We start from the raw sequence: 26,676 nt of genomic DNA, 5'->3' as shown, positions 1-26,676 counted from the left end.
AGTCAGAACCTACCGCCATCTCTGACATTTTCCCCCCGCGTGTTTCTCACACTTGGCTTCATGAACACAATTCAGATAACGCTCGCTAACACACTTGTGGGTTATGTTATCCGATAAGCAGGGACCTCTCCACGCACTGTGCTCCAGTTAGCCCTCAGTCTCAGCATCTGCCCGGCAGGCTACCTGATGCACCTGTGGTCGCTCTCAAAGGCGCACTTGTCCCTGATTAACTCCCTGATCGGTCAGCATTCCTGATACCAAGCGACTAAACAAACCGGCCCTGGGAAGAAGCTCTACCTGCCTCGATGGCCCTGTATGACCCCGCACTGGCCCTAATCACCCACTAGCTTCTCTACCCGTGGGAAACTGCCGTCTCCAGGAGGGGACACACAAACTCTTTTTGAGTCTTCGGGAATTTTCCTATAGCAATCTGTTGGTCGTTTGGTATTGAGAAGGGTGGGGTGTTTGTTTGTTTGTTTGTTTTTGAGGCCCAGTCTGGCTTAGACTGTGTAACCTAGATTAGCAATCCTCCTGCCTCAGCCTCCTTAGTACTAAGATAGCAACTGTGAGCTATTGCACCCAACTAACTATCCTGTAGAGCAGTTGCAATACAGGGTGAGGAACCACGGGGTCCTGAGAAGGACGAGAGGGAAATCTGAGACACTGGATGTAAGGTCAGCACGGTTCTTGATTGCAGTCTGTCCTTTAGTCATTAAGTACAGCCGATGTCACGTCAATGGCCGATTAGCACAGGCTCCACAGGGAGCTGCTCTCTTCCTGACTTACTCTGTAAGTGAACGGTCCATTTTGTCAAGAACACCAATGAATGCATCATCAATTAACGATGATATGTTCAGAGGTGAGTTCCTTCACGTGATATATACAGGAGTTGAGGAATTAGAAAAAAATTAAACATTAGTGTGTGATCAAAAACATTTCAAGGGGAAGCCCTCTTTGGTTTCCAGTGCTGGCTGTGGCTGGGAGCAGCTGGGGGTCACTGCCTTGATTCTGCGCAGCCTCACCCACCACCGCATTAGCACCAGCAGTGCAGAAATCAGCATCGTGTAAAAGGCAAAGAGCAAAGGGGTCTCAGGAGTTCCTCCCAGGGGTGGCATTGAGCTGCTCTGCTCCGTGCTGGTTAAGGGCAGACAGAGATGACTGAGCTCAAGTGGAAAAATAACCAAGGGGAGGGATGTTTTATTACCTACGTCGAAGTCGATGCCTGACCGAGGCGACAGGTGTGCAGCTTGGCCCTCCGAACCTCTTGTTTTTACAGACACTGGGCATACGGCAGCTAACGTTTGCCCACAGAGCACGAGCCCTTCAGTGCCTCCTCTACTTGGCTGACAAGGAAACCATAGAATCTCTCTTCAAAAAGCCCACCGAAGAAATGAAGTAAGTAGGACTTGGTCTGTGGCTTTAGAAGGAAGCAGACAGATTTTATCTGCTTATATCTGAACCGTAGCTTTGAGGCCTGAGTGAATTACGTGAATACCTCTTGGTTGCTATATAAACTCAGGCCCGGCATCTTGATTGTTGGTTGATATTTAAGCAAAGGTGAATCAGGCCTGTGAGAGCATCTTGGCGACATTTAGAAGCTGGCTGTTTTCTTGTTCAAATTGATCTGTATCTAAGCTGCATGCCGTGAGGATAACTGCACTTAAATGGACATGAAGCAGCAAGACAGCTCTCTGGACCTCGAAGTAGTTTTTGTTTTAGATTTAAATGTGAGCCACAAGAATGATCCTTACAGATCCCTCTGCTTTCCAGATCCTATCTGAAATGTATAACTTTCCTGGCATCATTCGAGACATTGAATATTCCCATCACATATGAATTATTCTGCAACAGTCCCAAAGAAGGCATGATTAAGGGCTTGTGGAAGAACCACAGCCACGAACCTATGGTATGTAGAGTCACCGACCGTGGTGCTCCTGTCTTTACGTAGGCAGTGTGAGTCACTCAGTCATCCACCACCCCGCAGGTGCCCAGACACCCTTTACCCCCAGTAGGTCCAGTGCCTTAGACCTTTCCGTAGGTTCACAGCCCACAAAATGGAATAGTAAGGCAATATGGAAGGTCCTTCCATTCTTCTTAGAGTACATAGGCTACTCATGCTGGTAAGCAGGAAAGCACTTTCATACCTCCTTCCAGGGCCCGCCCTAGAGGGAGGGGCCGTTCTCTCGTGCCTTCGCCTTTGGGAGACTGACTAGTCACGGATGCGTCAGCGCTGGGGCAGGTTTGAGGCCAGCATGCAGGCTAGGCTTTTATTATTATTATTATTATTATTATTATTATTATTATTATTATTATCATTAATTAGGAGTGGAGACAGGGCATTAGACATTTATAGGTTATTGTGTTTTATGAAGGTAACCCTGCCTTTTCAAAAGGCTGACTGGACTGATTGACGTCTCGAAGCGATGTGGTTTTACTGTTTTCTGTTTGGTGTTTTGGCTTTTAGGCAGTGCGGTTGGTGGCAGAGCTTTGCTTAGAATACAAAATCTATGACCTGCAGCTTTGGAATGGGCTCCTGCAGAAGCTTCTGGGCTTCAACATGGTAAGACTTGGGTCTTCCTGACACACAACATCCTAACGTTACTAAGCTAACACCAGCTATTGGTGTACGTGTATTGGTGCAAACATCTGTCCTTGGGATTGCCATACTTGAGGACTGTTAGAGAGTCAAACTCAGAATGACCTTGAGGTGGCTGCTTGACCAGCAGCGTGAGGCCCTGGCTTCCGTACCCACCATCACAAAAACCGAACACGGGGTCCTGAGTCTGAAATCCCAGCAGTCAAGTGGTAGAGGCAAGAGAATCCGAGATTTGAGGTGATGTTCATTTGCATATCTAGCTCGAAGCCATCCTGTGCTACATGAGACCCTGTCTCAAAAGAGAGGAGAAGGGGTTGGGATTTGGCTCAGTGATAGGACGCTGCCTAGCAAACGCAAGGCCCTGGGTTCGGTCCCCAGCACAAAAAAAAAAAAAGAAAAAAAAAAAAAAAAAGAGAGAAAAAAATCACAATTGTTAGAAGTGGCTGTCCCTGCCGTCCCACCACCGCTGGGATGGCCCAAGAAGTTAAGGTGCCTGGGCCGTGGGTGAGGCCATATCTTAAAATGGTTTTTAAAAAACTATTATTTTCTGTTGGCAGATTGAAATGTAGTACTTTGGTGGTCTTTAATTTTGGGATTTTCTTTCTTTTACAGATCCCTTACCTAAGGAAAGTCCTGTCCTGCATTTCTAGCGTCCATTCCTTATGGCAGGTTTGTGCTTACCCTTTAAGTGTAATCTCTGTGCTAGGTAGTTCCTGGCGTCCTGCGCTGAGCCATCAGCTTCTTCCTAGTAAAGAGTGAACCGGCGTAGGATGGCGTTCCGGCGTCCTCAGCTGCTGTTCTCTAGGCTCTGCTTTCTGAGGTCCCCGACTGTATGAGTCACTTGGCACTACTCCAGCCTTTGTCACGGTGTCGTTTATTCTGTTTGCATGTTGGTTGGACTGCCCCACCACAGACCTTACAGATCTTGAAAGTTGGGGTCTGTCTCTCATCTTGTTCAGTCTCAAGAGCCGCACACCTCATAATCAGCGTACAGAAGTAGATTATTTAGGGGACACTGAGGTGACTCCGTGGGAAAGGCACTTGCCACCAGGCCTCACAGTTTAAGTTCAAAGCCTGGGTCCACTTGGTAGAAGGAGAGAAAGAACTCCCACAGGTTGTCCTGGGACTGGTGTATACACACTCCCTTGCACACACACATACACACGCATGTTTTTAAAAAGAAGTGGGCGATTTATTCTTAGTTTACTAGAACAGGATAAGAATATTTTAACTAAAACAAAGATTCTCCTTTACTTCTCCTAGAGATGCTTTCCTATTATACAAACATTGGTGTGTGTGTGTGTGTGTGTGTGTGTGTGTGTGTGTACGTACGTACGTACGTGTGTACACATAATGCATTTTATGGGGGGCTGGAGAGATGGCTCAGTGGTTAAGAGCACTGACTGCTCTCCCAGAGGTCCTGAGTTCAATTCCCAGCAACCACATGGTGGCTCACAACCATCTGTAATGGGGTCTGATGCCCTCTTCTGGTGTGTCTGAAGACAGCTACAATGTACTTATATATAATCAATAAATAAATCTTTTCAAAAAGTGCATTTTGGGGTTGGGGATTTAGCTCAGTGGTAGAGCGCTTGCCTAGGGAAGCACAAGGCCCTGGGTTCGGTCCCCAGCTCCGAAAAAAAAAAAAAACAAAAAAAAAAGTGCATTTTACGTTTTTAAAACAAAATGTTTTAAAGTGCCATTTTTCTTCAATTATGTGTATATGGGTCTGGGTGTGTACACATGCGTGCTGTGCCCAAGGAGGCCAGAAAAGGGCATTAGCTCCCCTGGAACTAGATAAAGGCTGTGTGAGCCGCCTGACGTGGGTGCGGGGCACTGAGCTCTTGTTTGTGTTTAAGCCACCAGAACTCTTAACCACTGAGTTACTGCTCTAGCTCTAAAGGTGACAGGACGGCCTGGGTGATTGTCCAGTCTCAGGACACATAGGTCTACATTGTTCACTAAGGAAACAGTCATCCTCGTCAAAGGTGTATCATTACGTGGCCTTTACTGTGTTTAGGAACTTGAATGCCATCACCATTAGCTAATATTGGACTGTTCCTCACTTGAGAAAGAAACCTCGGAGCTGGGCCGGGGCCTGGGGTAGCATATGTGAGGCCAGTCCCCAGAACTGCCAGAAGAAGAAAAAGGTCCCCATGTCTGGCAGCCATCTTCCCTTCTAGCCCCAGCGACTCCTCATCTTTGCATGACTTTATTTGTTTTAGACATTGCACATCAAATGGCTCGCATAGTGAGCTCCCACGTCTGCCTCCTCTCCTGTAACCTAACACTACCTGTGGCGTTTTTGTTCTTCTGTCACCTTCTGTCACCTGTAATAATAATAGACCCTTGGTTTCCATGAGGGCTACACTAGGATCCCAGCACCCTGCAGGTCCCATAATTTTTGCTCCAGTCCCATATATGAAAAGGCATTCTGCTCGAGTGCCACATATCAATTGATTTCGTTTTTATTACATGTTTATATTATAGTGTGTGTGTGTGTGTGTGTGTGTGTGTGTGTGTGTGTGTGTGTGTGTGTGTGTGTGCGCGCGCCACATTGGGAAAATAGCATTCGGACAACTTATGGGAGTCAGCTCTCACCTTCTACCATACAGGTCCCTGGGTTCAAACTCAGCTCGGCTCAGCTCGCTTGGCCGCAGGCACCGTTACCCACCGAGCCAGCTCGCCAGTGCATTTTAAGTCAACCCTAGGTTACTCTTAACACCTAACCCTGTATTGCTGTATCAGTAGTTGTCATACAGCTTCATGTAGGAATCATGCTCAATACAGGCGTGTGATTTTAGTCCTAGCATCCAGTTCTGTGACTGGGATGTAGAGTTTCTAGTATCCTAGACGTGGACTCCTCAGGGGCCATATTCCCACAGGTTCCCTACTTCAGCAAAGCTTGGCAGCGTGTGATCCAGATCCCTCTGCTCTCAGGTAAGCCTGGAGCCTCTGAACACCCACAATAGCACTTTGGGGTTGAGGCGGGGTTTTGCACGGTAGCCCAGGCTAGCTTTAAACAGCTTCAGCCTCCCAAGGGCTGGGATTATAGGCTGAGCCGCCATGCCTGGCTGACGATAGCATTCTGATGTTTGCGTGCTCATGGGTTTGTTACCTTTTCTCTTCAGCTTCCTGTCCTTTAAGGCCCAGTCAGTTAGCAGACTGTTGTGAGAGTCTCGTCGCCATCCTTGAGTGAGTAGACTTGTGCTCTCTTACCAAGAAAGTGAGACTTGTCGCTTTGACGTTCCCTTCCTGTGGGCATCTTAGAACACGATGGCCGTGTATCCATGGTTACTTCCTAGGCTCCAGTCACGTCCTGTCCACCACCATTTTTCATGTTGTTCTCTGTTTTGTTTTGACACAGGGTCTCATTTAGCCCTGGCTGGCCTTGAACCTGCCATGTGCTGAGACTCTTGATCCTCCTGCCTCTACCTCTGGAGAGCTGGGATTATAGATGTTCACACACAGCTTCAGAAACTCTTGGTTTTATTTTAAGAAAAGGTCTCACGTAGCACAGGCAGGCCCCAGAATCTATGCGCTTTAATTCTTTTAATTCTTTACCTTTAATTCTTCCTGCCTCCAGCTCTCGGATGCTGGTATCACAGGTTTGTGCTGTCACGCCCAGTTCTATGTAGTGCTTTGTGCATTCTAGGCAAGCGCTGGACCAACCCAGCCTCATTCCTAGTCCCAGAAACAGTTGTGAAGTCTCAGACTGTGTAACATTTTCTCTTTTAGATTGCATTTATTTTATGTGGGTACACTGTCAGTGTCCTCAGACACACCAGAAGAGGCATCGGATCCCATTACAGATGGCTGTGAGCAGCCAGTGCTCTAACCGCTGAGCCGTCCCTCCAGTCCTACAAACCATTCTTGAGTAGCATGAGTTAATCGCATGCCCTCCCATCTTTGCCCATCACAGCACATTGTGTGTGCTGCCTGCCGCCCATTGGTGACTTGGTGGCTCTCACAGCCCCTGTGTCCCAACTAAGCCTTCTAGTTACTGTCACTAATATTTTACTGTGCCTCGTTTATAGAGTGAACCTTTGATATCACACATGGATAAACCGTTTGTTATAGCAAACGTGTGCATAAGGAAATGGGTTTGAGGAGAAGCCACAGTTACAGGTGTGCAGAAGGATGTCTCGGCATAGAATCCCCACAAATAAGAGAGCGGCGACTGTGGTGCCTTTTCTTAAGGGACCTAAGCTAACATTTACTTTCACTAAATGCACCTATTGTTTTTGCAATGCCCACTTTCCACATGTACTGGAACATTCTCTCCTAAATCTCCTCAGGGGCGCCTGAGGTGAGTGTAAGTTTAAGGCGCCTCTCCTTGCTACGTCCTACAGTGTGGTCAGTGGCTCCTGGGCGTCTAGGAATTTTGCTCGTTTTTGTTGTCCCAGCACCGCCCCCAGACAGGGTTTCGCTGTGTAGCCCTGGCTGACCTAGAACTTGATCTGTAAACCAGGCTGTCCTGAAACGCAGAAATCTCCCTGCCTTTGCCTCTGTGTGTGGGATTAGAAGAGTGTGCCACCATGCCCGCTTGAGCATCTAAAAATTTATCTTAATGCATCCGCAGATGTCTAGACAGAGCGCTCACGGCAGACAGCAGTCTGTCCTAGAGGAAGAGTCTTTTTTTTCCTGTGTGGAATGCTCTCAAAGGCTCCTTCCTGATTAGTAAGAATGTGCTGTGTGCCAGCGCATAGGCACTTAAAGTAATTGGCAGTGGACGGGAAACATCTGTGGGAATGGAGAAAGGCTAATGTAGTCTCGTAAACCTGCCAAGCCATTAACTAATCCTTCCACCCTCTCAAAGATGTCCAGTTTCAGATGACCTCGACATGATGGACGTCGCCAAGCAGTATGTCCAGTTAGAGCTTCCCGCTTTTGCACTGACCTGTCTAACGCTCATGCCCCACTCTGAAAAAAGACACCAGCAGATCAAGGTACCTTGTTGGTTGTTCCTCTCGGGCTGCCAGTACGTACTGCTTGTCCCTCAGAAGAGGGCATTTCGTTTCACCAAACCCATAATGCAGGGATACTCAGTGGTGAGGCAGGTGAGGGGGAAGAAACAATGTTGACCGAAGTGCAGCTGCGGGATGTCTTTTTTTTTTTTTTTTTTTAAAGATTTATTTATTTATTATATATAAGTACACTGTAGCTGTCTTCAGATACACCAGAAGAGGGCATCGGATCTCTTTACAGATGGTTGTGAGCCACCATGTGGTTGCTGGGAATTGAACTCATGACCTCTGGAAGAGCAGTCGGGTGCTCTTAACCACTGAGCCATCTCTCCAGCCCCATGCGGGATGTCTTAAAGTGCGTTTGGCCATTATTCTGTTTTCTGTGAGAAACGGACTTTCTTGACAGAGTAAAGCGAACGGAGAAAAACGGTGTTTTAGCGGGCTGTCCTCCACAGCTGCGGCCGCGTCTTTGCCCTCTTTCATCACAGCACTCAGGAGGCAGAGGCTAACTATGCCAGGGCTGCATAGTTAGGCCTTTCTTTTCTCACCGAAAAGAAAAGAAGTGTGTGTGTGTGTGTGTGTGTGTGTGTGTAGGGGGGTGATCAGGGTGTAAGAACCAGAGCAGCCCTATTGTTGTAGGCTGGATAGGACCAGACAGTGGTAAGACAGAGGCTGTTGTAGGCCTCTAGCTAAAGCCTGCGGGGAAGGTCCCTAGGTAGGGGGTTGGTAATCAGATTGAGCAAGAGGAGGAGGGTGTTTAGGGTTTTTGGGTTGGGTTGGGTTGGGTTGGGTTGGGTTGGGCAGACACTCTACCAAGTGGGTTCATGCCCAGCTCCCAGATTACCTTACAGAAGTTTTATAAGCCTCCCAGACTTAACAGCACAGCAATCACTTCAACGCTTTTTGATTTATGTGTTATTTTTTTTTCTAGAATTTCCTGAATTCATGTGATGCTCAGATCATTTTACAGCAGTTGGAGGAGCACATGAACGCTGGCCAGTTAGCAGGGCTTTCACAGCAGGTCAGGACAGTCCCGCTTCAGCTCTGCCCCGTCTGATCACGGACGGTCATTCTTATCCCCCAAACTGAGTTAAGGGCTTAGTTTTTTAAGTCAGGTGGCTGGCCGGGCTTGGGACTTAGTGGTAGAGCACTCCCCCGACGTACTCAAGAACCCGGGTTCCGTCCCAGCATCACAGGAGAGTGTAGGAGCCAGGTGCTTCGCTCTCTTGTTCGCTGTCGTGCCCACTGGAGAATTGTACCCATAAGTACTGGTAATTAGATCCTCTTCCTCATTAAAAATAAAACCCGGGCACATAACACAGTAGGTTTCTCTCTGTGTGCTGTGCTAGGCCACACCCTCCCACCCAGAGGCTTAATCCCAGAGCTCCAATAGTTCAATTTCTGACAGTCAGAAATGTGTGTTTCAGTGAAAGATTTAGAATTAAACACATTTTTAATATAATGATTACTGTCATTCCTTAGATTAGAAGTCTGGTTCTGAATCATGTTGTAAATAAGAAGGAATTTGGGATTTTGGCAAAGACAAAGTATTTTCAGTTGTTGAAACAGCACGTGATCAACACCGACAACGTCACTGAGTTGGTAAACTATTTAGCAAATGACTTGAGGTGAGTTCCTATGGGAGGAGCCTCGGTCTACTGTAGAGTTTCCTTAGGATGTGTCTCCATTCTGGAGAGAGACGGCCATTATTAAGCTGTGTGGTCGCAGCTGTCTATTGAGCCGTGGCGTTCCTACATTCCCTGGAGTTCAGGTTCCTCAGCTTGCAACCTTGGGGCATGGGTCTGTCATCCGGTCATTGAAGAAGCTGTCTCATAGTCCCACTCTGAACCCTAATTACAACCTGACTCCTTAGGTGCTTGCCTGGGACGTTGCTGGTGTTACATAAGCCGTGGTTCTTGCTAAGCCCGGTTAGCTGACTTTCTACACCCACAAGGGAAGAAGCAGTAAGCTGCTTCAGCGGAGCCAAGGAAGGGAAGTGTAGTCAGAGGCAGTGCCGTGGCTCTGTCCTCCAGCTGGTCACGCCAGGGTGCTCTGTCCCCTCCACACACCGTGACTCTAGCTGTTCATCCTCAGACCCAGTCATGAGTGCATTGTCTTTCTGAGTGAGTGATAATTTTAGTTGCAGTTGATCCGTATAGTAGACTTTATCTATGTGAAGAATACGGCTTGTATGTTTTGACATCGGTCTGCACTGCTGAGGTCATCGCCCCAGGAATCTCTGGCAGGGTCACCTCATGCCTGCCTCGTTCTTTCTGGTTCCACAGTTTGGATGAAGCATCGTCTCTGATAACTGAGTATTCAAAGCATTGTGGGAAGCCTGTGCCAGCAGACACAGCTCCCTCTGAGATCCTGAAGGTAAGCCGGCTGATGACCGCTTCAGGTCGGGTCTGAGACCATTTACATACTCTTAAGTTAAGTGTGTGTGTGTGTCTGTCTGTGTGCCTGTGTGCCTGTGTCTGTGTGTGTGTGTGTGTGTGTGTTTGTGTGTGTATGCCTGTGTCTCAATGTGTGTCTGTGTGTCTGTATGTGTATGTCTCTCTGTGTGTGTCTCTGTGTGTGTGTGTCTGTGTGTGTGTGTCTGTGTGTGTGTCTCTGTGTGTGTGTGTATGTCTCTGTGTGTGTGTCTGTATGTGTATGTGTCTGTGTGTGTGTGTGTGTATGTGTGTCTGTGTGTGTGTGTGTGTGTGTGTGTGTGTGTCTGTGTGTCTGTGTGTGTGTGTGTGTGTGTGTGTGTATGTCTGTGTGTGTGTGTGTGTGTGTGTGTGTCTGTGTGTATGTCTGTGTGTGTGTGTCTGTATGTGTATGTCACTGTGTGTGTGTGTCTGAGTGTGCATGTCTGTGTGCCTGTGTCTCTCTGTGTGTGTGTATGTGTGTGTGTGTCTGTGTGTGTCTGCGTGTGTGTGTGTGTGTGTGTCTGTGTATGTCTGTGTGCCTGTGTCTCTGTGTGTCTGTGTCTGTGTGCCGGTGTCTGTGTGTGTGTGTGTGTGTGTGTCTGTGTCTGTGTGTGTGTGCCTGTGTCTGTGTGTATGTCTGTGTGCCTGTGTCTCTATGTGTGTCTGTGTGTTTATTTCTCTATGTGTTTGTGTGTGTGTGTGTGTGTGTGTCTATGTGTGTATGTCTCTGTGTGTGTGTGTGTCTGTGTGTGTGTGTCTGTGTGTATGTCTCTGTGTGTGGCACACGCACAAGAGCACACATTTAGAGGACAGTCCTCCCACCGTGGGTTCTGGGGATCAGGTTAGATTGTCAGGCAGCACCTTTCCGTGCTGAGCACCTTGCCAGCCCTGCCATTTCTCTTCTGGTCTTTCATTTGGCAGCAGTAAGTGTGAGGTATGCACATTCACTGGGCACTGGGCTCTGCCGGCCTCACAGTGCATCTGCACACACCTGCATGGCCTTCATACGTCACCCATACGTCACCCAGTGTGGTAAAAGACACAAGAAGCGTGACCATGCTGTCAGTGACGTGCACGGTTAAAAACATCATTTATGATCACGATCACCTTTTGTTTTTTGGTTTTGTGTTTTTGTCCGAGACAGGGTCTTACTAAGAGATCCCCCTGCCTCTGCCTCCTGAGTACTGGGATTAAAGGCATGCGCCACCATAGCCAGTGTCGTTGTCAACTCCTGTGTGCACATAGTTTTCTGTGCTCCTTTTGATCTGCTGACACCAGCACCCCCAAAGCATGAGCCATGGGTTGTACCGGGATATTAGAGCCACCGTGATGTCACTGAAGCCCACAGGCTAAGTGACCTGCCTGAGTCATTTGCTGCCTAATGGCCCCACTGTGACTGGATCCCCAGGGCCTCTTGGCACGCCACAGTGCACTGTATTTAGTTACCGTCCATAAAGACCTCGCTGTGTTCGTGTTGGTCAGCCGTGCTCTGTGACTGTGTTGGTTAGCCATTGTGGGACAGACACAAAGGAGCAAAGGTTTGCTTTGGCTCCTCTTCCGATTGCAGTCCATGGCTACTGACTCCTCAGCCTGTGGCAAGACAGAGCATGACGTCACCAAGCTGCTGGTCTCTAGTCCCGGAGCATCAGGGGCGGGAACACCTGTCAAGGCACAGCCTCCACGAGCCAGGCCCTCTAACCCAGGCCAGCTCTGACTGTCACCCCCTCCCAGAGGTGCCAGCAAACTGACTTCAGTCAGTGTTGAGCAGTGCCACCAGGTGGACATCGATGACACCCATGCTGACATCGTGACAACAGATTTAACTTTAAAACAAAGAGACTGGGGTTGGGGATTTGGCTCAGTGGTAGAGCGCTTACCTAGGAAGCGCAAGGTCCTGGGTTCGGTCCCCAGCCCCGAAGAAAAAAAAAAAAAAAAAAAAAACAAAAAACAAAAACAAAGAGACTATCCAGACAACTTTGCAACCCTTAAAGTTTGTTTCTCTCTAGTTGTACCTGTCACATGCTAGGTGCTTTTATAGGTGTATTTTAACCCTGTGGCTGAGCCTCATGCTCTGTTTTCAAAACTGAAGCGGGGCTGGGAAGATGGCTTAGCAGGGAAGAGCAGCTGCTGCCAGGCCGGATTATGGGAGCCTGATCCCCAAAACCCATGGTGGGGGAGGGGGAGAGCTGTCCACAGGCTCTCACCACACTCATACACACGCACACATACCACACATTCACACACCACACACACACCATACATGCACACTCACACCACACATGCACACTCACATCACACATGCGTACACATGCACTCACACAATCACATCACACATGTACATATATGCACATGCACATCACATACACCACATATGCACACTCACACCACACACACACCACACACGCACACTCACAACACACATGCACTCACACACACGCACGCACACTCACATCACACACATACCCACGTGCACTCGAACCACACACCCACACACACAACGTAGCTGTGATGATGATGACAGTGGCACTGACGCTCGCTCATGAGTTACGCTTCTGTTTCCCCCTTAGACATTCCTTGGATCGTAGTCAAATAAACAAGTTTTCGAAACCAAGAGGAAGGTCGGAGTCTGCTGCTAATTAATCATATTTATTGTAGTGTACAAATTGTGCAATCTGTATTTTGTTTTCCTGCAAGGAATAAATAAAACTTCAATATTGACATGGCTGACCTGAATATCTCACAGGGTGAGTTAATAAATATTTTGGTGTTGGTTTCTTGTGTGATTTGTACGGCTTTTGTTGTGGAATTTTGGGTGGTGGTGGGGTGCGGGGTTATGTGGTTTTTTGGAGGTTGCACCACTACTGCCTGGCCCCTGGTGTATTTTGTAGGTTTTTTGTTTTTTGTTTGTTTTTTGGTTTTTTTTTTTCAATATAAATGAAGAAAACAAAATGCAAAAATAGTTCACTTTCAGGGGCCGGAGAGGACTCTCCAGCAGTTGGGAGCACTGAAGGCTTCCAGGAGACCTAGCTCAGGCCCCAGCACCCATCTGGGAGCTCACAACTTAAAATCCAGTTCCGAGGTTGTGTTCTCTTCTGGCTGCATGGGTACCAGGCATGTACATGTTCATGTACATATGTATATGCAGGCAAAACACTAGTGCAGTTAAAGATGAAGAACCTCCCTGTCCCTCTTGAAAAACAACCCTGTATTTCAGTGCCTATTTCCTCCATATGTCAAAATCCTGCCTTGGTTTGGGGTGATGGCTCCCTTGGTAAAGTCCTTACCATGCAAGCATGAGGGACTGAATTCAGACCCCAGCACCTACATTAGACACCCAGCTCTGTGGCTTGTGCTTGTTACAGAAGGATCCCTAGTCAGCCATTCTAGGAAATGGCGTCCTTCAGGCTCAGTGAGGGGCTGTGCCAAAAACTTAGATGGAAAGCAGTTCTACTACATTCCTATACTCTCACTTCCAACCCCAACACTAGGTAGGAAGGAAGGAGGTGAGAGGGGGAACCGGGCAAAGACCTCTGTAGAGCTTCCTGCTGATGAGAGGCAACGAGTTCGTTGGGGAGAGTCCAGTCTTTGTTGCCAGGGTTTCTCCCACTTCTTTTCATCTCTTTGCTCACTAACACTTCACAAACCGCAGCAAGCTCAAGGCCCTGGGTTCGATCCCCAGCTCCGAAAAAAAGAAAAGGAAAAAAAAAAAAAAAAAGTGGTTGCGAGCCATATGGGCTGCTGAGAATGGAATCTGCTAGTGCTCCTCACTGCTGAGCCGTCTCTCCAACCCCTACTATACACCATTATTTTGTTTTGAGACAGTTTCTCTAGGATAGCCTCGCACTCAGGAGACAGCGGGAGTGCTGGGATTAGAGGCACGCACTAACGAACCTGACCTACTTAGTCTTTCTTATTTGCAGGAAGGGTCTTGAACTCCCTATGGTTTCCAGGCATGATCCTTAGATTCTCAAGGGCTGGGATGACAGGCAGGGGCCACTGTGCCCAGTTCCAAGTATTGTTTTCAGCAGCTGGCTGTTCTGTCACTGGGACTGTAAAAAGGCCACAGGCTTGAGAGCCAGGCACTCTCAGGTTACACAGTGGCTTCCAACTGTAGGCATATTAACTAGACTGGTTTGTTCAAGATTCCCGAGTACAGTCCTGCACTCCCAAGACCTGGGTTTACCAACTTGTCCCACTGCATCCAACTATTTAGATTGCACTAATAGTGTTCTGTCCTGGTTTGTTTTTTAAATGCTAGCCTGGCATGGTAGGTCATGCAGTGAGGTCATGGGCAGTGGAGGCAGGAGAATCAGGAATTCAAGAGTTTGAGGTTTGTGTAGACTACATGAGACCCTTTCTCAAATATGTGTATACACAGAGAGAGAGAGAGAGAGAGAGAGAGAGAGAAGGCTCAGCAGATAAAAGCACTTACCCATAAACCTAATGACCTGAGTTGGAGCCCCAGGTCCTACACATGGTGGAAAGAGAGAACCAACCCCTATAAACTGACCTCTGACCTCCACATGTGATCCTTCTCCTAAATAAATGAATGAATTTAATTTTAAAATATATATATTTATGGGCCTGAGAGATGGCTCAGTGGTTAAGAGCACTGACTGACTGCTCTTCCAGAGGTCCTGAGTTCAAATCCCAGCAACCACATGGTGGCTCACAACCATCTGTAATGGGGATCCGATGCCCTCTTCTGGTGTGTCTGAAGACAGCTACTGTGTATTCATATACATTAAATAATATTTTATTAAAATTATATATGTATTAGTAATTGCATTTTAACCAACTACAAGGCTGAAACCACAGGCATGCTGTTGTGTACTTGGTTACAAATGCACACACACCCCAAGGCATCACACGGTGGCACTAGAACCTCACAGATGGAAATCATTTGCTGGCTTTGTGGAACTTGAAGCTCAGCCAATGGGATCTGGTTTCTAGGCTTCGCTCTGGTTCCCTTGGGCAGAGTAGAATTCTGATAGAATGGAAGGTTTGCCAGAGAAGTTCTGTTTCAGAACTCGGACGCACAGTTCCATAATCTCCATTGTTGCATCGATTATGACCTGACTGTATGTGGCTGTTTTTGTTAACCCATGTGTAGCCTATACAGTCACGGCTCTGCTATTTCCTGTGGCTACTGTAACATAAGCCGGACGCTGTCACTGCCTGCCTCGGGGCAGTTCGCTTACCATAAAACACTGATGCTAGCCGAGGAATGCAGCATCCGTTCAAACCTGAAATGGGTTCTTTCCAGGACGGTGAACTACAGAAAGCCTTTTGTTTCACAGAGCTACTACAAAAGATGCGTCCCGTCATCCTAACACTCAGACGGCAGGCGTAGAAGGACTTGAGTCGAGGGCCAACCTGAGCTACGTAGCCAGTTTCAGACAAGCCAAGCATGCATAGTGAGATTCTATTTCAGAAAACTAAGAGTGGGCAAGGTGGCTCTGTGACTGAATGTTCTTGCCTCTGAGCCTGTCAACCTGAGTTTAATCCTCAGTGGGAGGAGAGAACCAGTCTCCGTAAACTGTTGTGATCTCCACATTATGATGTGGTGTGTATGTGTGTGTACGCGTGCGTGTGTGCACATGTGCACACACACACTATATATATATATATGTATATATATGTATATGTGTATATATGTGTATATATATATATGCCTTAAATAACAATATATAAACACATAAAGACCTTATGAAAGGTCAGTTTTTCCACTTTTGTTGTCAAGAATAAAAAAGAATTTACTTATTCTTTTAAAAACCCAAATAGTTCAGAGACAAACACACACACACACACACACACACACACACACACACACACACACACACACACCCAAATACCACAGGACATTCCCACCACTGTTGGTTGTCCACCAGAGCTTGGTGACAAAACACTATTGCTAAAGACACCAGACACTCAGGCCATGGGACATGGAGAAATCAAACTAGTGCTAAATAGGAAGTTTTCTTGCTGGTGACCCTTCGTAGAACTAGAAGGTTCGAGAAAGGTTGCTAAGTATGTAGATGTCATCAGTAATTTTACCCAATGAACACCATGGGCCACTCTGATGACCTGTATGTCCAGAGAGTCCCATGTGTGTCATAGTGGCAGGATTGTCATGGGGGGAACCACCACCTTATTCTTAGATTGAAGGCCTGATCCACAAGAGAAAGCGCAGGCCTAGTTCTGTACATCTGACCGGGAACCCATGGCTGGTGAATACACCAGGAGTGAACCTGTCTTAAGGTTTCATTGCAGGGCTTGGGGATTTAGCTCAGTGGTAGAGCGCTTGCCTAGCAAGCACAAGGCCCTGGGTTCGGTCCCCAGCTCCGAAAAAAAGAAAAAAGAAAAAAGGTTTCATTGCTGTGAAGAGACGCCATGACCAAGGCAACACTTTTAAGGACAACATTTAACTGGGGCTGGCTTACAGGTTCAGAGGTTCAGTTCATTATCATCATGGAAGGAAGCATGGCACTGTGCAGGGAGGTCTGGTGCTGGAGGAGTTGAGAGATCCACATCTTTATCCAAAGGAAGCCAGGAGCAAACTGTTCTCAGGCTGCTAGGAGGAGACTCACAAATCCTACACCCACAGTGACACACTTCCTCCAACAAGGCCACACCCACTCCAACAAGGCCACACCCACTCCAGCAGGCCACACCTGCTAATAGTGCCACTCTCCTCCGGGCCAAGCATATTCAAACCACCACAGAACCTATTCTACTAAATGGACACTGTATCAGTCTGCCCTCTAAATTTGTATCTATATGCAGAAAATAAGTGTCAGCAGGGTGCTCAGCCTCAGATGGGACATTCATATCACCCTCTCTGCCAAGGCTCAGAAACCATTATAGATGAGGGGATGGAAAGACTGTAAGAGGCAGAGGGCGGGGAGGACCAGAGCAGAGCAGTGTCTTCCAGAGAGGACTTCCGGGACTGCTGCAGTCATGAGCTCACAGAAGCTGTGATTGCCTGAACAAGATCAAACCAGTTAGCGTCTGTTTAAACACTTACAAAATTACTGAATTTTCAGCTACTCAATCTCAGGATAAAATGAGTCCTTAGATGGTTCACAGTCACAAGGACAAATGACAAGGGACAGAAAGTGGGAAGTTAGCACTGGCTGACTTTCAGGTAACATGCTGAGTTTTTGAGACTTGTCCTTCTACATGTCAATTGGAATGACGCCCCTCAGGTTTTAATCCCTTGACCACCTGGAGTGGAGCATTGGCTGATGGAGCATTCTTTCTCCCCTAGCGACAGAAAGCACGACCCTATAAAGAAATAAGGTCTTACTACTGTTTTTCTTCAATGGAATCCATTGTCTGTGCTTCATAAATTGTATTCGTGTGATATGGCCTGCTTCTGCAGTGCGTGTGTGTGTGTGTGTGTGTGTGTGTGTGTGCACATGTGGTATGTGTGTGTGTATGTGTGTGTGCATGTGTGTGTGCACATGTGGTATGTGTGTGCACATGTGGTATGTGTGTGTGCACATGTGGTGTGTGTGTGTGTGTGTGTGTGCATGTGTGTGTGTGCATGTGTGTGTGTGCATGTGGTGTGTGTGTGCGTGTGTGTGTGTGTGTGTGTGTGTGTGTGTGTGCATGTGTGTGTGTGATGCTAGGGATGGAATCCCCAAATATTGAACATACTCTACAATACCAAGTAAGACCCACAGCCCCATTTGTTTGATTTCTTTCCTTAATTTAATTTTTCAACACTTACTTATTTTTATTTTATGCATTTGAATGCATTTGATGTACATTTTACATTTCACCTGCTCGTGGTGTCCAGTGACACAAGAAGAGGACATCAGATGCAGAGCCTCTGGAACCGCAGTTAGACACAGTTGTGAGGTCTCGTGAGGGAACTGAATCCAGGTCTCCTATAAAAACCGCATACGCGGGCTGGAGAGAGGGCTCAGTGGTTAAGGGCACTGGCTGCTCTCCCAGAGGTCCTGGGTTCAAATCCCAGCAACCAGATGGTGGCTCACGAGAGTCTGTAATGAGATCTGATGCCCTCTTCTGATGTGTCTGAGGACAGCTACAGTGTCCTCACATGCATAAAGTAAATCTTTTTTAAAAAGAAGAACCATGGGGTTGGGGATTTAGCTCAGTGGTAGAGCACTTGCCTAGCAAGCACAAGGCCCTGGGTTCGGTCCCCAGCTCCAAAAAAAAAAAAAGAAGAAGAAGAAGAAGAACCACAAGTGCTCTTAACCCACGAGGCATCTCTCCAGTCCATTACTTTTAATTTATGACTATGTATGAGCATTTGTGTGAGTGAATACAGGTGTCCATAGAGGCCAGGAGAGGGCGTCAGATCCCTACGTTGTAAGGCGGCAATTGAACTTGCTAGGAACTGAACTTGCGTCATCTGTTAAGAGCAATTTGCACTCTTTTTTTTTTTTTTAAACAAGTTTATTTAAACAGCAAGATGCTTGACTTGAAGGGAAAACTATCTAAGATATAAATATCAATTATATATATATATATATATATATATATATATATAATTGTCCTTGGTTTTACAATGAAAAATGAAAAACATCAAAATTCTCCAGTCGAACAAGGTACGCAAGGATTTTGTGTTGAAACAATGAGAGCAAAGTAACTTACTGGAATAGGAAGGTAAGAGCTGAATGGCCGTGCCGCTAGCGGAGAAGGGGGATATTTTCACAGAACCAGTACTGTCCCCCAGACCGTCCCCATCTGAGGTCAACCAAACAGAACGTCGGCCATTTTGTTTAGAAAAAGGAAAAGAAGAAAAGAACAATATGGCTTATGTGCAATAAAGAAATGGGGACAGGGAGAGGAAAGAAGAAAGGAAACTATACTGTAGCCGTCAGGATGCAGGACCAATTTGTGGCTTTTTTTTTTAATGGTTAAGGACTGCTTTGTTGGTGGCAGTTAATACACATCAATAAATATTGATCCCCAAAGAAGAGTTCAGTTACTCATCAGGTTCCTGGCCCATCGAGCGTTGAATGAAACCGAATCATGTGAAGACTGGGATAACGACGTCAGTTCTGCTTCTTGGGAAATGCAGCCATGGCTGGCATACAGATGGCATAACTGTTCGAGCCATTGTGGCTCTGGAGAGGAGGGCATCAGATGCCCCGCCTTTCAGATGAACTGGCATCCGGTTATCCTCCTGAAACGGCTTTTGTTTCTCTGGAACTTTGTTTTCAAAATGCCTTTATGAAGTGGTGCTGAGGGTTCTCTGGGCAATCTGACGAAGGGCCGGCAGATTCCGCAGCGTCTTAACTCAGTTGTTTCCCACCCAATTTGTGGCTTTCCTTTTTTAAGATTTATTTATTATATATAAGTACACTGTAGCTGTCTTCAGACACACCAGAAGAGGGCATCAGATCCCATGACAGATGGTTGTGAGCCACCCTGTGGTTGCTGGGATTTGAACTCAGGACCTCTGGAAGAGCAGTCAGTGCTCTTAACCGCTGAGCCATCTCTCCAGCCCCCAATTTGTGGCTTTCTAATTGAGAATGTATTCCTGGTCTGTAACGAAATCCTGGAGTAAAGTAGCAGGTTCCCTTTGCAGTAGGCACCTCCTGTCTGCTGCCAGAACACATCAGTCCTAGCTTCACCCTCCATTTCCGCCCGTGCGTGTGTCTGATTCCTGGATTGGTTGCCCGTCAAACCGGAATTGGCTCTGCCTCATTGACAAGCCCTGCCGTTCACGACAGGCTTTCATGAGTTTACCAAGCGGTGTGCGCCTCTTAATCTTACACCGCGCCACAGAACCATCCTGTCCCGACGAGACTGAGATCGTTGTTCTCAGTCTCGAATTCTCGTCGGCCATGGTGAGCGCCGGAGTCTCCTTGGCTGCCGCTTCACAAAAGAGGCTCCAGGTCCGCACTGGCACTGCATCCTTCCTTCTTGTCCAATGACAGGCCTCCAGGCCTCCTTCTATCTTGTACCTGCCTTACCTGTGATATCATCCCACAGATTATCAGTGTCTTGGGTCAGTGAGGCAACCCTCTGTGAACTCTCAAATAGGCTGCATCTCTTACTCAAACAATTTACCATGGGGCTGGAGAGATGGTGGCTCAGTGGTTAGGAACACATGTTGCTTTTGCAGAGGACCTGGGTTCTATTCCAAGCACCACATCGGCTTACGCCCCTGACTAAAGTTCCGGAGGTGGGACCTGGGAGGATGGAGCCGAGATATGAGCGGGCTTAACGTCTTCTGCTACAGGTACGTTTATTCAAGTCTTTGACAGTTTATACTCTGAGGTTTAAGAGAAATCACACGAGTTAAGTTCTCATGAGTTCAAGCTGTATACAATCACAAGGACAAACCAAAAATGGCACACGCATTTTTCCATCGAGGCACGTAAAGGATAGTTCAAACATGGAACTGAACTTGGTGGTGGCAGCCCCCGCCTTTAACCCAAGGACTCAGGAGGCAGAGGCAGGCAGGTCTCTGTGAATCTGAGGCCAGCCTGGTCTACAGAGTGAGTTGTAGGACAGCCAGGGCTCTATAGAGAAACCCTGTCTCAGAAAAACAAAACAAATAAGTCAGTTGAATAGCATTAGCAAGCAATAAGAAATAATATGGGGGTTGGGGATTTAGCTCAGTGGTAGAGCGCTTGCCTAGGAAGCGCAAGGCCCTGGGTTAGGTCCCCAGCTCTGGAGAGATGGCTCAGAGGTTAAGAGCACTGTCTGCTCATCCAGAGGTCATGAGTTCAATTCCCAGCAACCACCCTCTTCTGACCTGCAGGTGCAACGCTGTATACATAATAAATAAATCTTAAAAAAAAAAAAAGTGCAAATTGCGTGTGCTCCTTCGGGAGAAAAGTTTGAAGGAAGAGGAGGAGACTGGAATGGAAAGGAAGAAGAGACAGGAGAGAGAGAGAGAGAGAGAGAGAAGCCGTGCCGTGGCAGGACAATATGGCGGGTGACGTTAAGATTCCTCACTGTACCTTTACAGGTTGTTATGAATTTTTTTTTAAGATTTATTTATTTATCATATATATGAGTACACTGCAGCTGTCTTCAGACACACCAGAAGAGGGCATCAGATCCCATGACAGATGGTCGTGAGCCACCATGTGGTTGCTGGGAATTGAACTCAGGACCTCTGGAAGAGCAGTCAGTGCTCTTAACCGCTGAGCCATCTCTCCAGCTCGTTATGAATATTTTTAAGGGATGGATGTGTATTGGGCTTTGTATGTTTAGGAGGGCAATTGTATCTTATCAATTGGGCCAAAGGTTACTGTGTTGTGTGTTCTTTCATGTAGGGATTTAAGTGTAAGGGAGTGTGGGGCGGCAGACCTAGTGGGGGATAAAAGACAGCGTTTTTATGTTTTATATTTTTACAACAACAATGATCACCCAGGAGTTTACAAGAGTTTTGTAGCCTGTCAAGATTTGAGATCAGGCCCCTCTCACATGAGGAGCTACACACACTTTGGTATGTCTTATTTTCTATGACTCTCCCTTCCGGAAGCCACGCCCAAGCTTCTTTCTTCTTGATGCCTCTCTTAGTCCAAACCCTTGTGCTTAAGTTTAAATTAAAATCTCTCGGGCTGGTGAGGTGCTCGGCAGACAACAGAGCTAAGACTGACAACCTAAGTTCAAACGCCGAGACCCACATGGTAAGAGAAAACCGATTCCCACACACTGTCCTCTGACCCCCCATGTGTGTGTCATAAGATGTGAGTGTGACACACACACTCACACACTAAGTAAATAAACGTGATCTAAAAAATGTAGCGATAATGAGACTACTCACTCTGTATGAAGCAATCGGACATCGCTCGTATTGGAAGAGATGATGCGGGGAGGAAAGAGAAGGAAGTGATATTATTTCAAAAACACGGCTTGTTGACTAATTTTCGCCAGCGTCCTTGCTCTAGGCTTCATTAGCATTTTAAGTCTAAAAATGGTTACATAACACATAACACATACTATATTTTATACCTCAAAAAAAAAAGAGAAGTGGTCATTTACAAAATTTTCCTGGCTACTTTCGGTCCCATGAGGTCATGTGCCTACTCTTGGTGATGCCGCGGTCACGTGGGAGCCATGTGTCTAGGAAAACTTTCATCATCAAACCCCGGGAACCCATGCACTGGTGCTGTCTTTCTCTGTTGCAGTGGCTCCTGGGCCATCAGTTATAACCGTTCTGTGGTTATAAACTTACTTTGTGAAAAATACAAGCTACACACTGGGCTGGCGTGTCTCAGGGGTAACCGTTTGCATAGCAGGAGTGAGGCCAGGGGTTCGGTCCCCAGCCCTGCCAATAACAAAAGAATTCTGCTTTTTCTTGTATCTCAATTGAGGTTCGTGTGGTGATATCTTTCTGATTTAAGTGTCACCCACGGGCTTGCCGGGAACAGGGAGTGTACCTGGTAAATAAAAACATGTATGACAATGGTTGTAAGATAATGAGAAAGAGGCCAGGCACATGGTGGCACAGGCCTTCAGTCCCGGCACCTGGGAGGCAGAGGCAGGAGGATCTCTGTGAGTTCACCGCTTACTTCACTGAGGTGGGCTTTGAATAGTTAGAGGCTTGCGCTACTTCAGTGAGCTGTTTTCTGCTTTACGTTTGCAACTGAAGGTTCGCTTTCTCAGCCACGCATGCCAACATGGCTACCAACGTGGCTATCATGTGCCACCATGCTGCCACGTGCCACCATGCCTGACATGTGTCACCATGCATGTCACATGCCACCATGCCTGACATGTGTCACCATGCATGTCACATGCCACCATGCCTGACACGTGTCACCATGCCACATGACACCATGCCTGAAATGTGCCACCAGGCCTGACATGTGTCACCATGCATGTCACATGCCACCATGCCTGACATGTGTCACCATGCATGTCATATGCCACCATGCCTGACATGTGTCACCATGCATGCCTGACATGTGTCACCATGCATGTCACATGCCACCATGCCTGACATGTGTCACCATGCATGTCACATGCCACCATGCCTGACATGTGTCACCATGCATGTCACATGCCACCATGCCTGACACGTGTCACCATGCATGTCACATGACACCATGCCTGAAATGTGCCACCAGGCCTGACATGTGTCACCATGCATGTCACGTGCCACCATGCCTGACATGTGCCATCATGCATGTCACGTGCCACCATGCCTGACATGGGTCACCATGCATGTCATGTGCCACATGCCTGACATGTGCCACCATGCCTAGTGCCTACACTATGCCTCCCTAATATGATGGATTCTTATTCTTCTGGAACTGTAAGTGCCAATGAACTTTCTTTTGTAAGTTCCTTTTATTCGTGGTGGTTTTTTAATTGATTAATTTATTCATTCACTTTACATCCCAACATCAGTCCCCCTGTATTCCTGGTGTTTTATCACAGCAGCAAAAAGTAACTAATACACCTGCCTCACGAAAAGAAAAGAGAGAAAGTGAAAAAGAAGAGTGCTGTGGTTGTGTGTTTTGGGGGGCTTTGTTGTTGACCTGTACAGAGGGGTCGTCCGTCTTGTTTCCACTCTAAAGATAGAACCCAGAAGCTGGTTGTGGTAACACACACCTTTAGTCCCAGCACTTGGGAGGCAGAGGCAGACAGATCTGTGAGGTCGAAGCCAGCCTGGTCGACAGAACGAATTTTCAGACAGCCAGGGCTACACAGAGAAACGCTGGCTCCGAAAAAACTCAACAGAACAAATAAAAAAACGACAGTTCATTCTCTCTCAGTTCTGGAGACCAGAAGATAGCATTTGAACCTTCGGGCTCCCTGCCTAGTGGAGATATTTTGAAGGTTAGGGAATTTTGGAAATGGGGCGTGGCCAGTAGGGAACGACGTTTGAAAGCTTTCTTAGCGTGCTTTCTCGACTTCCTGGTCAGTCACGATATGCTGCTGTATGCCTCACTAGGCTCCCTTCACGGCTTCCCTGTACAATGGACTCAGATCCCTCTGAGACTATGAGCAAGGTAAATCTCTTCTGCTAATCTGACACAGGCCAGAGTCACCTGATAGGAGGGAAATCTCTCCACGAGTTCAGGCTGCAGGCAAGCCTGTAGGACATTTTCATAATTAGGGATCGAGGGAGGAGGGAACCAGCCCATTCTGGGTGGTGCCACTTCTGGGTTGCTGGTCCTGGGTTCTGTAAGAAAGCAGGCTGAGCAAGCCATGAGGAGCAAGTCAGTAAGCAGCCCCCCTCCGTGGCCTCTGCATCAGTGGCTGCTCCAGGTTCCTGCCCTGACTTCCTTTGATGATGAGCAGTGATGTGGAAGTATAAGCAATAAACAAATAGATAGATAGATACATAAATATAAAATAAAAATTAAAAAGCCTTTTCCTCCCTACTTGCTTTTAGCCATGTTTCATCACAATACTAACCCTACCTTAGACTAAATTTTTGCTCCCTCAGGTTGTTTTAATTAGTCATTTGATCTGGGCATCGCAAAGTGACTAATACATCCCGTTTCCCAAATCCAGGCCCTGATTTCTGCAGGATGCTGCACCCGCCAGTTAAGTCCTAAAAGAACGCGTCTGGAGCTGGAGGCACGGTTTAGTTGATAAAGCGTTTGCCACTAAGCGGGAGGGCCTGAGTTTCAATCCCTAGTGAGGGAGCGTGTGTGCGAGTGCACACGTGTGTGCACATGGGCACAAGCACACACACACACACACAGACCACACAAATTGAAAAATTAAATAAATAGGTAACAGGAAATGGAGGACACTCAGTGTCAAGTGCTGTCCGGCACACACTTTGCACTTGTGCTGTGTCTTGTACTCACACACGTACAGGAAGTCTGAGGTCTGGGAATGTCTCTTCCTCTTCTCATTAGTGCCCTCCTTGGCTTAGGGCTGTGTCACCCCATTTCTGCCTCTGTCATCATGGTCTCCCTGTGCTGCCTTTGCCATCATCATCATCATCATCTTCTTCTTCTTCTTCTTCTTCTTCTTCTTCTTCTTCTTCTTCTTCTTCTTCTTCTTCTTCTTCTTCTTCTTCTTCTTCTTCTTCTTCTTCTTCTTCTTCTTCTTCTTGTGCTGCCTTGGCCATCATCATCATCATCATTATCATCTTCTTCTTCTTCTTCTTCTTCTTCTTCTTCTTCTTCTTCTTCTTCTTCTTCTTCTTCTTCTTCTTCCTCTTCTTCTTCTTCCTTCTTCCTCTCTCTCTCAGAATTACTTATTCATTAGGTACACAATGTTCCCCTTGCATATATGCCTGCACACCAAAAAAGCGAACCAGATCTTATTACAGATATTTGTGAGCCACCATGTGGGTGCTGGGAATTGAACTCAGGACCTCTGGAAGAGCAGCCAGTGCTCTTAACCGCTGAGCCATCTCTCCAGCCCCTTCTTCTGTCTCTCATAAGAACAGTGCCATTGGATGAGGGTCCACCCGCCTGTGAGCTCATCTTAATGCTTAATTATGTGCGAAGATCCAATCCCACATCAGGATGGTTCTTAGGGTCCCAGTAGACCATACAAGAGCAGCCAGTGCTCTTAACTACTGAGCTGTCTCTCCGATCCTTAATTTATTTGAAAGATTTTTACTATGTGTACGGGTGGGGGCTTTGCCTGAGTTTCTGGACTCTACATACACGTGTGGAGTACCCATGGAGGCCATAAGGGGGCGCTGATGCCCCTGGAGCTGGAATTACTGATGGTTGTGGGTGCTGGGAACCGAATCTATGCCGTCTGGAAGAACAGCCAGTGCTCTTAACCACTGAGTCATCTCTGAATATTTTTGGGTTGTGGGGTGTTGGATTTGGGGGCTCATGCTAGATAAGTAAATATTGTGTCAAAACAGGGTCTCCTTAAGTAGCTCATACTGGTTTTGAATTCACTCTGCGGCCCAAGCAGACCTTGATCTTCCAGTCTTCCCTCCTTAGCCTCCTGAGTAGCCAGTCATTGGTTAGTTGAATTTACAGGGCGACGCCCTTGGACCTGATTTTCATGGTCCTGTTGAATCTGTAGAAACCCTACAGAGTCCACAGGTACAGGAGTCAGTAAGGGTTTGTAGTACTGCTCAGTGGGCCATGCACAAGGCTCTGGGGTTCTAGTCCCAAGGAAGTCAGGAAAGGGCATTGGAGCTAGGGTTCCTGATGGTTATAAACCATCATGTGAATGGTGGGGATCAACCCCGGTTGCTCCGGAAGGGCAGACAACGCGCTCTTAACTGCTGAACAACTGTCCAGTCCTATTGGGGTTTTTTTGGGTTTTTGTTTTTGTTTTGTTTTTTCATTTTTTTTTTTCTGAAAGGTCAAGATTTTATTGTCTACGTAACAAAATCGGCTTAGAACTGGATCACTTGGCCCTTTCTCTTCTTGTCACTCCCCCCCTCCCCAGTTCAAAATGCTCACATCTCTCAATAGCCAGCACCCTCTTAGATCTGCAGTTGGGCTCAACACATTCCAGTTTCCATAGTGTAGTGGTTATCACGTTCCCCTCACATGCGCAAGGTCCCCGGTTTGAAACCAGGCGGAAACAGTTGTAATTTTTTTATTTTTTTTTTTCATTTTTGACGTAGGGTCTCGTGTAGCCCTGCCTGACCTTAACTCACTATGTGGATGAGAAAGGCCTTGAATTTCTGATCCTCCTGCTGGCCTATGTCACCACACCCAGTTTACAGGATGATGGGGATCCAATGACATTTCACCTAGTCAAGGCCCGCATATTCATACACCAACTGTGTCCCAGCTCCAAGTCTGTGGAGGATTGC

General features: G+C 47.1%; 1 protein-coding gene, 1 non-coding gene and 1 pseudogene across 2 annotated transcripts in view; 2 read left to right on the top strand and 1 right to left on the bottom strand.

Moving 5' to 3' along the window:
• Kntc1 (kinetochore associated 1) overlaps window positions 1–12,747 on the top strand; it is a 73,063-nt gene extending 60,316 nt beyond the window's left edge. The window contains exons 54-64 of the mRNA XM_032886927.1: window positions 1,277–1,395; window positions 1,771–1,906; window positions 2,465–2,560; window positions 3,209–3,265; window positions 5,482–5,536; window positions 5,728–5,791; window positions 7,416–7,545; window positions 8,495–8,584; window positions 9,046–9,191; window positions 9,849–9,939; window positions 12,545–12,747. Of these exons, the coding sequence (XP_032742818.1) occupies window positions 1,277–1,395; window positions 1,771–1,906; window positions 2,465–2,560; window positions 3,209–3,265; window positions 5,482–5,536; window positions 5,728–5,791; window positions 7,416–7,545; window positions 8,495–8,584; window positions 9,046–9,191; window positions 9,849–9,939; window positions 12,545–12,562 (1,002 nt within the window). The 3' untranslated portion in view covers window positions 12,563–12,747. The remainder of the gene's footprint in view (window positions 1–1,276; window positions 1,396–1,770; window positions 1,907–2,464; window positions 2,561–3,208; window positions 3,266–5,481; window positions 5,537–5,727; window positions 5,792–7,415; window positions 7,546–8,494; window positions 8,585–9,045; window positions 9,192–9,848; window positions 9,940–12,544) is intronic.
• Window positions 12,748–19,006: 6,259 nt separating this feature from the next.
• On the bottom strand, window positions 19,007–19,803 carry LOC116885260 (annotated as a pseudogene).
• Window positions 19,804–26,371: 6,568 nt separating this feature from the next.
• Trnav-cac lies at window positions 26,372–26,444 on the top strand. Its single transcript has one exon. It is a non-coding gene; the product is annotated as a tRNA-Val (tRNA).
• The last annotated feature ends 232 nt before the right edge of the window (window positions 26,445–26,676 follow it).

The sequence above is a fragment of the Rattus rattus genome, chromosome 16, assembly GCF_011064425.1.
Source record: "Rattus rattus isolate New Zealand chromosome 16, Rrattus_CSIRO_v1, whole genome shotgun sequence".
NCBI classification, from domain to species: Eukaryota; Metazoa; Chordata; class Mammalia; order Rodentia; family Muridae; genus Rattus; species Rattus rattus.
Note: the sequence above shows the minus strand (reverse complement) of the source record. Positions and strands in the feature narration are given on the sequence as shown.